Here is a 13,080-nt window from a genome sequence, read left to right on the forward strand (position 1 = left end):
ATTGTTAGAGAAGTTCAAAATGTGAAATTTCATTAATCTCTAGAGAATACTACTGTTGTTAGTTTAGTCGCTAAATCATGTCAGACTTTTTGCGGCCCCATGAACTGCAGCCAGACAAGAATAGTGCACTCCAGGGGATCTGCCTGAACCAGGGATCAAACCCACAAGAAATAATAATAATGATGATAAAAATAAAAAATAGAATACTGTATTTTTATATAATTTCAAGGTAGATTCAAAGTAAAGAATTCAAGATAATTTTGTATGTTTTAAAGTTATGAAACTCACATGTCTTATGGAGCTTGAAGATTCATTTCCAGAAGATAACTCAAGCCGTCCAAGATTTCTTCTACCATAATTTGGATATTTACGCCTACATGTCCTCTGTCTAGACTGTGACATCAAAGTCATTGAATCAGACTGAAATACAAATGTGCAGATGAGAATAAACACTTAAGTAAGTACAACCTTCAATAAAATATTAATCATTCTATCAAGGCCCTAAAGGATTTAAGGCAAAAATAATAATAGTAAGTTCAAAAAATAAAATATTCTCAAATGGGTATTTTTGCCACATATTGTTAATTAAGATTGATTGTTTTTTGCTTTTTTGTTTTTAACTTTTAAGATATTTAGACGACATGGCTAAATATAATAAGCACATTAGATCAGCATCTTCCAAACTGCATCATATTAATGGGTTTACCATAAGATAATAACTATAATCCAAAATAGAAATCACTTTAAAATATTTATCTTAGAAGTGAAACTATATATTCCTATATTATGATGCAGTAACCAATCTTAAGAAACCAATCTTAAGAAATATATCACTGTGTGAATGCACAGAGAGAAATATCTGAAATGATCCTTAAATAACAATACAACTTATTTTCAGGTTTTAACTTTTTGGATGATTTGTTGTCAGTACTTTTCAGCTGTGTTTGAATTTTTTAAAATACTTTTTAATTAACAAAATAATTAAGTAATCTTTTAAAATCAGCCAAGTAAAATAGCTAGATTGAAAGAGCAGCAGTGGGGGTGAAGGGGGGAGGAGCATGCTATTCCTTAAACACCAAAGTCATATATGTGAAAGCACTCCGTTAAAGTATATATTCCCAGAACTGATACACAAATCAATTTTCATGTTAGTGCCATCTGTTTATAACCATGAGGGTGTTTTATCAACATATCCTGGATGATTTTAAAACAACTCTTTCCTTAATCTGCCAGTACTTTTTTTGGTTAGAGCAACAATTCCTATTAATGAATTTCATGACTAAGAATACGTAAATCAGATGGACCAAAAATCTACCACTAAGAACAAAAAAATCTGTCAAAATACAATTTTTTAAAAAAGTTTGAGGGCACTATATATCTAACAAGTCTATGAAGATTTACAAGACTAATACACACAAAAAAGTTATCAGCAATGTAAAAGAACCCTAGATTTTCACTCTGGAAGAGGAAGGTGAAAGATTTAACAGATAAGCAAAAAACTGACCGACTAAATTCTTGAGTTAAGCTAACAAAAACTGCAATCCAGAGTCTCCTATATATAGGTGAGCACCTCAAGCTTCGGCTGTTAGCCCGAAAGACTACAATCTAGACTATAAGTAAACTACAGATCAACAGTAATCCCAAGGAACTAAAAGTCCATCCTTGTCTGGGTTAAGGTGATACAAGCTTGAAAGTGGCCCAGGTAGCCTACGAGAAGCAAATCATACATGCTCTGGGGAGTAAAAACCATCTGAGGCTTCAAATCATCTCTAACCTCTAACATTCAATGAAAAAACACAGGGAACAGGACTTTCCTGGTGAAATATACACATATTATATGCTCCAATAATTTTGCTCCAGTGCATATACTCAAAAGAAATACATACACGGATACCAAGAAATATCCTGGTCCAGCAGTTAAGAAACTTCCTGCCAATGCAGGGGACACAGGTTCAATCCTTGGTCCAGGAAGATTCCACATGCTGCAAGGCAACTAAGGCCGTGCACCACAACTACTTGAAGCACACACTAGAGCCTGTGCTCTGCAACAAGGGAAACTACCACAATGAGAAGCTTGCACACCACAACTAGAGAGTAGCTCCCACTCACCGCAACTAGAGAAAGCCCACGTGCAGCAATGAAGACCCAGAGCAGTCATAAATAAATAAATAAAACATAGGCAACAAAGAAAATGTAACTGTAAAAAAATGAGAAAAAAAATCAATACTGAATGGAAACGCATCAACAGGGAAGTAAGATACTGAAATAATCAAATGGGTTTTTTAAATTACTACGGCTGATTTTCAAGGAAATAATGAGAACTTCACAAAATGGAAAATTCTGAACTGAAAAAAATACAATAACTAAAACTAAGAACACAAATTTAATAGCAGATTACACACAGAGAGCTGCAGAGAACTAAATGGAATATATTCAGTCAGAAAAAAAATCAGAACAGCAAGAAACAGCCTAGAAACAAAAGAGAAAATAAGAGACAGAAAGTAAAGTATAAAAACATGCTATGCAAACACTAGCCAAAAGAAGGCTAGCACAGCTACATTCCTATAAAAGAACCTGAAGAATAAAGCACTACTACAGATAAATTCATAATGATAAAAGGTTCAATTCAGTAGGAAAAAGGAAAATTCTAAATATGTACACATGTACACACCATATGACATAGCTTCAAACTACATAAAAAACAAGCAGAATCAAAGACATCTACAAACAGTGATATTTTAACACACATCTCACCTTACAGTGATATTTTAACATACATCTCATCTTCCTTATAGACGAGTTCAATCACTTTGAAACCACATGTGGCATTAACTACTACAGCTGAATATACACATATTATATGCTCCAATAATTTTGCTCCAGTGCATATACTCAAAAGAAATACATACACGGATACCAAGAAATATGTACAAAATGTTTTAGCAGTATTCCTAAGTTATTATTCGTAATATGAAAACAATCCAAATGTCCTTTAAGAACAAGTTAAACAGCAACATGCTCATTGTGTGAATACTATCCAGTAATGAAAACAACTGAACTGCAACTACTCACAACAAAGATAAATCTCACAAGGTCAAATGCAAGCCAGATACAAAATATTACATATGATTCCATTAAGATCAGTGTTTCTTATCCTTTTTCACATTATCATTACCCTGTAAGAAACTTGACTTTCTCATTTGCCCCCTCAAAATTGCTATTACCACAGATACCACATAAGTATTTATGTACTATATATGTATCCATGAATTTGTATATAAATAGATTAAGGTTTAAAGTGTTAGCCTTCTTGTCCAATACAGGGTTTAAAATAGCTAGAAACAAAAATTTGATTGAAAACTTTAAAAGCTCTCTGCATTTAACTTTGTAACTGTTTCTTGAATAAATTTTTGATGTAATTTGATTGTAAAATATCAAATTACATACCCAAATTAGAAACTTATGAACATATGTGCTGTGCTATGCTTGGTCATTCAGTCGTGTCCGACTCTTTGCGACCCCATGGACTCTAGTCTGCCAGGCTCCTCAGTCCATGGGGATTCTCCAGGCAAGAATACTGGAGTGGGTTGACATGACCTCCTCCAGGGGCTCTTCTTGACCTAGGAATTGAACTAGGGTCTCCAGGATTGCAGGTGGATTCCTTACCATCTGACTCAGCAGGGAAGCCCAAGAATACTGGAGTGCGTAGCCTACTCCTTCTCCAGGGGCTCTTCCTGACCTAGGAATTGAACTGGGATCTCCCGGATTCCAGGCGGATTCTTTACCATCTTAGCCAGCAGGGAAGCCCAGGAATACTAGAGTGGGTAGCTTATCCCTTCTCCAGGGGATCTTCCCAACCCAGGAATCACACCGGGGTCTCCTGGATTACAGGTAGATTCTTTAACAGCTGAGCTACCAGGGAAGCCCTCTATGAATATATAATAGCACTGTAATCAAATTTTAAAAAATCTTTCATAACTTATTTTTTCAGCAAAAACAATAGAAAAAAATTGATTTCTTAAAAATTGTAGTTAAATTTAACTTTAAAGTTTTTTCAAGAGGAAATACCCTAACTAAAGCTGAAGATATACTCATTCAGATAGTCAACATTTTCTTTTCAGTACTTTACATAGTAATGACTTGAATTACTTTTAAATTAAATAATAAGATAGAAACAGCTTTTATTGAATTCTCAAAGCCCAAGTCATAAACAAAGGCACTGTTTATGTGGCATCAAGACAGTGAATGTGGCAGCCAGGCACATAGAGGCCATTTCTCATGATACAGATACAAGACTAAATGATCAACTGAAACAGAATACCTTGCAAACACAACCATTTTTCAACACAGTTTTCTAGCACTTATCTTGCATATATTTTGTGTAAATTCCATTAACTTGCTAATGCTTCATATATGATAGTTATGAAAATCTAAAATGAGCAATTAAACACTAAGGAATAAGATTTTTCTCAAGTGAGTTTGGGCTTTGCATGGTCACATACCTAAGATTTTTAATAAATGCATGATTTGGAAAACATCAGAAAAAAACAAAGTTAACCAGCATCTTTAGAAGTCAAATAATTGATTACCTTCAGGAGAAAGGAGAAGTGATTGAGAATGGAAACAAAATGCTTTTGATGGGCTCATAATGTTCTAGTGATTATTAAGAGTGTAATCATTTCCTTTTTTCTTAGGCCACGCCATGAGGCATGCAGGATCTTAGTTCCCCGACCAAGGACTGAACCCAGGCCTCCCAGACCCTCCACACTGGGAATGGGGAGTCTTAACCACTTAACCACCAGGGAAGTCCTGACAATAATTCCCTAGAATCCTTCAGCATTCTCAGCCATTGGGCTACTTCCTGTAAGTTTCAAGCCACTTTTCCTAACAGAAGACTAATATTACCAATATTCACATTGATCAAAAAGAAAACTATAAATTTCAGTTCAATTTCTAATTTGTTTATTCCTAAGAAAATGGAATTCAGGTTACCTTTTGTGAGAACTGGAGAGTCTTCCTCTTTCTTCCAATTATATAAAGATTTCTTTCTTGTTCACCTTTCTCTATTCTGAAGTCTTCCAACTTCCTACAAATTTAAGTACCCAGTTCTATTAGTTACAGACAAATAAAGGATATATATAGAAAAAAATCATTTAGAGTCTGGGAATCATAAATTACTTTTTAAATTAATTCCTAAAGTTATAATAAAATTTAAGTCAAACAGAAGTTTGCAAGGAACTTAATATAAACAATATCTTACAGGCAACTAGGAGGTCCTATTTTTCATATCTAACACAGAAATATTCATTTATGTTCTGCTTGGCCCTATGAGGACCAATTTGAACAGGATCTCTCACATTAGCTACTCAAAATGTACCTACGATTTTTCAAAATTGCAATTCTATTCTCTAAAGAAAAAATAAGAGCAGAATCCTTCTCCAAACTTAACACTTCTCATTTTATAATTTCCAGAAACCAGAACAGCAATGTTACTGTTTCTTTTAATCACCTATATTTCACTCTCATGACACAAAAGAAAATTCATAATGTTGCTGTGACCAATTTCAGAACAAGAGGTCTTTGGCAATGAAGATCATTTTCCTTCTTCACAACTAGAAGAGTTCAAGAACTAAATGTCTTTTTTCTCAGATATGAACGTTGTTGAAAACATGGCTTTATGCTTTGTGTGCTCACATTAAAATTCCACTAGAAAAGTTTCAAAACTGACTTTGTACCCATGCTCTTAAGATATAAGTGAACACTGAAATGAGTATAAGCATAAATGATATAAAGACAAAGACTGATTTCCAAGGAAATCACTTTTTTCTCAAGATACATCTGCAGCCCACACTCATATGACAGCCAAACATCATCTACAGGGGAGTTCTAAATCAGACTCCCTGCTTCACAAGTAATCAATTTCACCAGCAGTATGTGTATTTAAGGAACCTGTAGCCAAATGAAACTCGTACCCTATACCTGTACACCTCCCTTTGTTTTGACAGTGAACCACAACACACAATTTATTTTCAATCAATAATAAAGCAAAGAACATTCTAGATCTTCAAAAGTACCATGTTCAACTGTGCGTGATTCCACACCTATGTGAGGTGGTCAGCTAAGAAAAGTAACATTATGAAAGATCACAATATATATATATATGTGATTCACTCATTCATTTAGAATGAACATAATTTCTATTTATTGGATTAAGACAAACTATATACCCGAACTTTAGCCCTAAACAGAACCATGCTATGTCATGCTAAGTCACTACAGTCATGTCCGACTCTTTGTGACCCCATGGACTGTAGCCCGCCAGGCTTCTCTGTCCATGGGATTCTCCAGCCAATACTGGAGTGGGTTGCCATGCTCTCCTCCAGGGGATCTTTCCAACCCAGGGAATTCTGGGACTTCCCTGGTGGCACAATGGATAAGAATCCTCCTGCCAATGCAGGGGACTCAAGGATTCAACCTCTGGTCCAGGAGGATTCCACATGCCTTGGAGCAAACAAGCCCATGCACCAAAACTATGGAGCCTGTGCCCTAGAGCCTGCGCCCTACAACAAGAGGAGCCACTGCAAGGAGAAGCCTACACACCACGAAGAGTAGCCCCAACTTGCCACAGCTAGAGAAAGCCTGCCCACAGCAAGGAAGATACAGCACCACCAAAAATAAAAAATATATATTTTTTAAAAAACGAAAGAAATGCTTGTTTAAGGAACTATTCTTCAGGACTTTCATTTCTGATAACTCTTTGCTTCCCTTGATTTTGACAACAAAAAGTATAGCAAAATGACATGATCATGCAACTCAAGACAAATTTTAAGGCTTAACTATAGCATACTACATACATGGTGGTGATTTTCTGTATTTCTTATCCCAATTTCAGGTTTTGCTTTCTACCAGTTTATTGTACACTTATAAGCATTCTTAAATTCACTGTATGAAACAGAAGTATCATAAAATACTAATCACTGACTCTTCTGGCTAAACACATGAAAACTTACATAAAATTATCTTCAAGGTATTAGTTATTACGAGACACAAACATGACAAAATGCTGAAAGGTTTTAGATATCAACAAAAATAGTATTTGCTGCCTCCATTTTGGTAACTTGAAAATCAGTACAATACAATTCAGTACAAGGAAAATCCTACCATCCATAGTATACTTAGGAGATATCATCTCTCCCTAAAAGAGAATAGGGCTACTTAAGAAGAAAGACTGATCCTAGGTCTAGGTAAAGAAATTTACAAAATGAACCTGTAACCCTGTCATGCCTGACATCAAAGACGATATGCAAGGGTACTACGTCATTTCAAAAGGACTCCAGGGCCAACCTGCAGAAGCTCCTCCTGGCCAGAGATGGATAAACTTAAATATCAATAAGGACATAAGAAATAGCTGTATCACAGTAGTATGATTAATACAGTGAAAACACACACACACAAACTGGCCTCTCTAGGACAGAAAGGAATAAACTTTTATTTTGTAGGCAAATAAAGCAAAATAAGCAAGCATCTATCTTGTTTTTTGTATACAAACTTTACTACTGGATGATCAAATAGTAGAAGTGGGTAAATTTTTGTTTAGAAGTATCCAAGATAATAAAGAACTCAGAGCTGAAATATCACTTTTATAATCTCTAAAGAATTAATGCATCTAGGGTAGTCAGCATCAACACCTGCTACCACCACCACAAAAAAAAAAAAGGAAATTATGTGCCTTCTGATGGAATTTTACCACTTATGCAATAATCTCACAAAAAACTACAAATATGACATTTGAAACAACTGAAAATTTGAACACTGGCTATTTGGTTCTATTGAGGAATTGTTCATTTCTTTTTAAGATATGACAATGGCACTTATAGTTTTATTTTAAGATAAGGAATTATCTTTAGAAAATACATACTGATAAACTTTTGGACAAAATGGTAAGTCTGAACATTCTTCAAAATAATTTTGAAGGAAGAAAAGGCCGGTGTTTATGTAGATGAAACAAAATGAGTTATGAAAAAATTTAACGCAGTAAAAAGTTAAGAGAACAATTTTGACATTTTCCTACCACAATTAAAATATATCCCAACCCATTACTAAAATATATGTATATGATTATTTAGACCACTAAAAATTTAACTATGTGTAAATAACCATATAGATATATTTTCATAGATATAAACAATATTAATAGATATCCTAAAACAAACCTAAATATGCCTAGTGGTACCTCTGGGACAACCACTCTTCGCTTCCAAGCCTGCAGGTCACGCTCCGTAGCCATCTGACTTCGTGGAGCATTCTGATGCATCTGACGGACACCTTCCACTTGTCCACTACGACGAAGACCAATATTTGGAGGAGACTGGATGTCTAAGCTTAGTCTTCTAAAACCTAGGAAAAAATTGTAAAGAATGACTGCAAAACAAACTTCAATCTAATATGCATACACATTCCTCCTAATATGATACAAACCAAAATAAAAAGATGTACTGAAAAAACTTTGGAAAAAAATTTTTAATGTGACTGAAACCAAAATGTAGAATACAGAACATGACTATTAACATCATTTTCCATTTTTACCAGACTTTCTGAATTTTATGTTACAAGCATTTTCTATAATAATGTTATACTTGCAGTCCTAAAAACCTTGCCTTCCTCAAAACTGCAAGCTAAAACATTATCTTTCTGGAAAAATCAGCAATGCAAATAGATGTCTTGGTGGCTTGATAATAAGAGCTCTAATAACAAACATTATTTATGACCTAGAGAGATAATCTAAGCCACTCAGGCAGGCAGCCTGCCCGAGACCATTAGTAAAAATTCACAAAACTGTGAAGTGGGAAAATGCTGGCAGCACCTGAAGTGGAGCTAGGGGAGTGGGTAACAGGGCAATGCGGACAACACTGGGTCCTGAGCCTGCGCAGAGCTGGGCAAGCAGACACAGGAGGTGGCAGAGTGACCTCCCAGGAGCTGGAACTCACAAAGGATGGAGACTACCCAGAGGGGTTGCGGGGCAGAAGCCCAGGCAAGTACTTGTTTCCTTAAAATACAGAGTGAGCACAGGGAACTCTATCTACTCAATGCTGTGTGGTGACCTAGATGGAAAGAAATTCCAAAGAAGAGGGGATATATCTATATGTATAGCTATTTCACTTTGCTGCACAGGATAAATTAACACAATGTTGTAAAGCAACTATACTCAAATAAAAAAAAAATTTTTTTTTTAAGAAAGTTAAATTCCATATATATGTGTTAGTATACTGTATTGGAGTTTTTCTTTCTGGCTTACTTCACTCTGTATAATCGGCTCCAGTTTCATCCATCTCATTAGAACTGATTCAAATGTATTCTTTTTAATGGCTGAGTAATACTCCATTGTGTATATGTACCACAGCTTTCTTATCCATTCATCTGCTGATGCAGGATACAGCATGCTTGGGGCTGGTGCACGGGGATGACCCAGAGAGATGTTATGGGGAGGGAGGTGGGAGTGGGGTTCATGTTTGGGAAAGCATGTACACCCATGGTAGATTCATGTCAATGTATGGCAAAACCAATACAGTATTGTAAAGTAAAATAAAGTAAAAATAAAAATTAAAAAATAAAAAAAGAAAGTTAAAAAAACAAAAAAAAAAGCAAGAGTGAAGAGGACCCTGCTAGTAACTGGGGGCTATATACTTTCTGGCCACCTGTAAAAAGCAGAGACATTACTTTGCCAACAATGTTCCGTCTAGTCAAGGCTATGGTTTTTCCAGTGGTCATGTATAGATGTTGAGAGTTGGACTGTGAAGAAAGCTGAGCGCCGAAGAATTGACGCTTTTGAACTGTGGTGTTGGAGAAGACTCTTGAGAGTCCCTTGGCCTGCAAGAAGATCCAATCAGTCCATCCTAAAGGGGATCAGTCCTGGGTGTTCACTGGAAGGACTGATATTGAAGCTGAAACTCCAATACTTTGGCCACCTCATCCGAAGAGCTGACTCATCTGAAAAGACCCTGATGCTGGGAAAGACTGAGGGCAGGAGGAGAAGGGGACGACAGAGGATGAGATGCTTGGATGGCATCATGGACTCGATGGACATGGGTTTGGGTGGACTCTGGGAGCTGGTGATGGACAGGGAGGCCTGGCGTGCTACGGTTCATGGGGTCGCAAAGAGTTGGACACAACTGAGCGACTAAACTGAACTGAACTGATGCGAAGAGCTGACTCATTTGAAAAGCCCCTGATGCTGGGAAAGATTGAAGGCAGGAGGAGAAGAGGACGACAGAGGATGAAGTGGTTGGATGGCATCACCGATTCCATGGAGATGAATTTGAGTAAACTCCAGGAGTTGGTAATGGACAGGCAGGCCTAGCATGCTGTGGTCCATGGGGTCGCGAAGAGTCGGATATGACTGAGTGACTGAACTGAACTGAAGGAGGCTATTAAATTTTACTTCGAATACACCAGCTCTCCTTGCCTAGGATAAAATTCAAATAAGAGTGAATGCAACTTCTGCACTCTTCGACATACAACATTCTGTTTACCGATCAAATGTGAACCAGTTTGTACTGCACAACATACTATACTTCATCTATTAAAAATGACATTAAGTGAGCCTGCTATTAATCCAAAATTCGTATTAAAACATACTGATGTTTAAGAAACACTTTTTGCATTTAGAACTAAAAATAAATTCTAAATTTAACTGCCCAAGTCACAGCATTATTCTGCAACAACTTGAAGAAAACATGCACAGGTTACTTATCTCAGGTTACTTTTCATACGATGAAAAGTAACATGAGTGACCATAAACAGATTAATTACAAAGAATGGTTATTCCACACAGTGGAATACTATGAAGCTATAAAAAGGAATGAAGAAGAGTTCTATGAATGGATAGGAGTGATTTCTAGAATACTGTAAAGGAAAAAAGCAAGGTGTGCAGAGGAATGCATACATATCTTGAGTCACTTGCTCTGATGCACTGAGATAAACACAGCAGCAACTATGCAGTGTGTGTGTGTGTGCGTGAGCACATGCGCACTTGTGTGTTAGTTGCGTAGTCGCGTCTGACTCTCTGCAACCCCACAGACTGTAGCCCACCAGGACCCTCTGTCCATGGGATTCTCCAGGAGACAACACTGGAGTGGGTTGCCATTTCCTTCTCCAAAAGGAACTATAGAAAGAAAGAAAGTCAAGTCGCTCAGCTGTGTCCGACTCTTTGCGACCCCATGGACTGTAGCCTACCAGGCTCCTCCATTCATGGCATTTTCCAGGCAGGAGTACGGGAGTGGGTTACCATTTCCTTCTCCAGTATTCTTGCCTAAAACGTTGAACCTGAATCCAATTATGAGATAATGAGACACATTCAGGGAATTGAGGGAAAATCTGTGAAATAACAGACCTAAACTCTCATAAGTACCAGCGCCATGAGGGAACTGTTCTAAATTAGGAGAAGTAATAATTATGCACAACAACCAAGGCTTGATTAAATCCTAAAATTTTAAAAAGCCCTGAAGGACAATTTTGGAACAAGTGAGGAAACAGGAAGATTGTACATTAGGTAGCAGTATTTTATAGTTTGTATACTGTATAGTATTATAAAATTTGTTGACCTATGATCACTATATTATGAACATATAAAAATGTTTCTGGTTCTTGGAAGATACAGAATCATGTCTGAAGGGATAAAGTTCACAGTATCTCCAACTTGCTCTAAAATTTAGGAAAAAATTACCAGAGACAGAAACTATTTCAAGTGTATATAAGAACCATCAGTTCAGTCGCTCAGTTGTGTCCAACTCTTTGCAACCCCCTGAATTGCAGCACACCAGGCCTCCCTGTCCACCACCAACTCCCGGAGTTCACTCAGACTCACATCCATTGAGTCAGTGATGCCATCCAGCCATCTCATCCTCTGTCATCCCCTTCTCCTCCTGCCCCCAATCCCTCCCAGCATCAGAGTCTTTTCCAATGAGTCAACTCTTCGCATGAGGTGGCCAAAGAACTGGAGTTTCAGCTTTAGCATCATTCCTTCCAAAGATATCCCAGGGCTGATCTCCTTCAAAATGGACTGGTTGGATCTCCTTGCAGTCCAAGGGACTCTCAAGAGTCTTCTCCAACACCACAGTTCAAAAGCATCAATTCTTTGGCGCTCAGCCTTCTTCACAGTCCAACTCTCACATCCATACATGACCACTGGAATAAACCATAGCCTTGACTAGACGGAACTTTGTTGGCAAAGTAATGTCTCTGCTTTTCAATATGCTATCTTGGTTGATCATAACTTTTCTTCCAAGGAGTAAGTGTCTTTTAATTTCATGGCTGTAATCACCATCTGCAGTGATTTTGGAGCCCCCCAAAATAAAGTCTGACACTGTTTCCACTGTTTCCCCATCTATTTCCCATGAAGTGATGGGACCGGATGCCATGATCTTCATTTTCTGAATGTTGAGCTTTAAGCCAACTTTTAACCATACAAGACTGTTAATATCATTTGTTTGAGATTAGCAAACTCTCCAAAGTACCCAAAAATCTATCAAGAGAATGAATGAATAAAATCAGATATAGGCATACAATAGAGTACACAACAGTCAAAATTAATCCAATGCAATAACTGATTAATCTTAAAAATATAGCATTCCAATGGCAGAAAGTGAAGAGGAACTAAAGTGCCTCTTGACAAGGGTGAAAGAGGAGAGTGAAAAAGCTGGCCTAAAACTCAACATTCAAAAAAGTAAGATCATGGCATCCAGTCCCATCACTTCACGGCAAATAGATGGGAAAAGGGTGGAAGCAGTGACAGATTTTTACTTGGGCTCCAAAATCACTGCAGATGGTGACTGCAGCCATGAAATTAAAAGACGGTCCTCCCTGGAAGAAAAGCCTCTGACAAACCAAGATAGCATATTAAAAAGCAGAGACATCAATTTGCTAACAAAGGTCCATCTGGTCAAAGCTATACGGTTTTTCCAGTAGTCTGGTATGAATGTGAGAGTTGGATCACAGAGGTGGAGCGCCGAAGAATTGATGCTTTCAAATTGTGGTCCTGGAGGAAACTCTTGAGAGTCCCTTGGAATGCAAGGAGATCAAACC

The 13,080-nt window shown here is 37.1% G+C and overlaps 1 protein-coding gene across 1 annotated transcript in view; it reads right to left on the reverse strand.

The window, feature by feature from the left end:
* BRWD1 (bromodomain and WD repeat domain containing 1) overlaps nt 1–13,080 on the reverse strand; it is a 123,407-nt gene that overhangs the window by 55,307 nt on the left and 55,020 nt on the right. Inside the window, exons 19-21 of the mRNA XM_068980370.1 lie at nt 8,214–8,397; nt 4,993–5,086; nt 289–420 (exon numbers count right to left, since the gene is read on the reverse strand). Of these exons, the coding sequence (XP_068836471.1) occupies nt 289–420; nt 4,993–5,086; nt 8,214–8,397 (410 nt within the window). The remainder of the gene's footprint in view (nt 1–288; nt 421–4,992; nt 5,087–8,213; nt 8,398–13,080) is intronic.

This window comes from Capricornis sumatraensis, chromosome 1 (genome assembly GCF_032405125.1).
Source record: "Capricornis sumatraensis isolate serow.1 chromosome 1, serow.2, whole genome shotgun sequence".
NCBI lineage: Eukaryota > Metazoa > Chordata > Mammalia > Artiodactyla > Bovidae > Capricornis > Capricornis sumatraensis.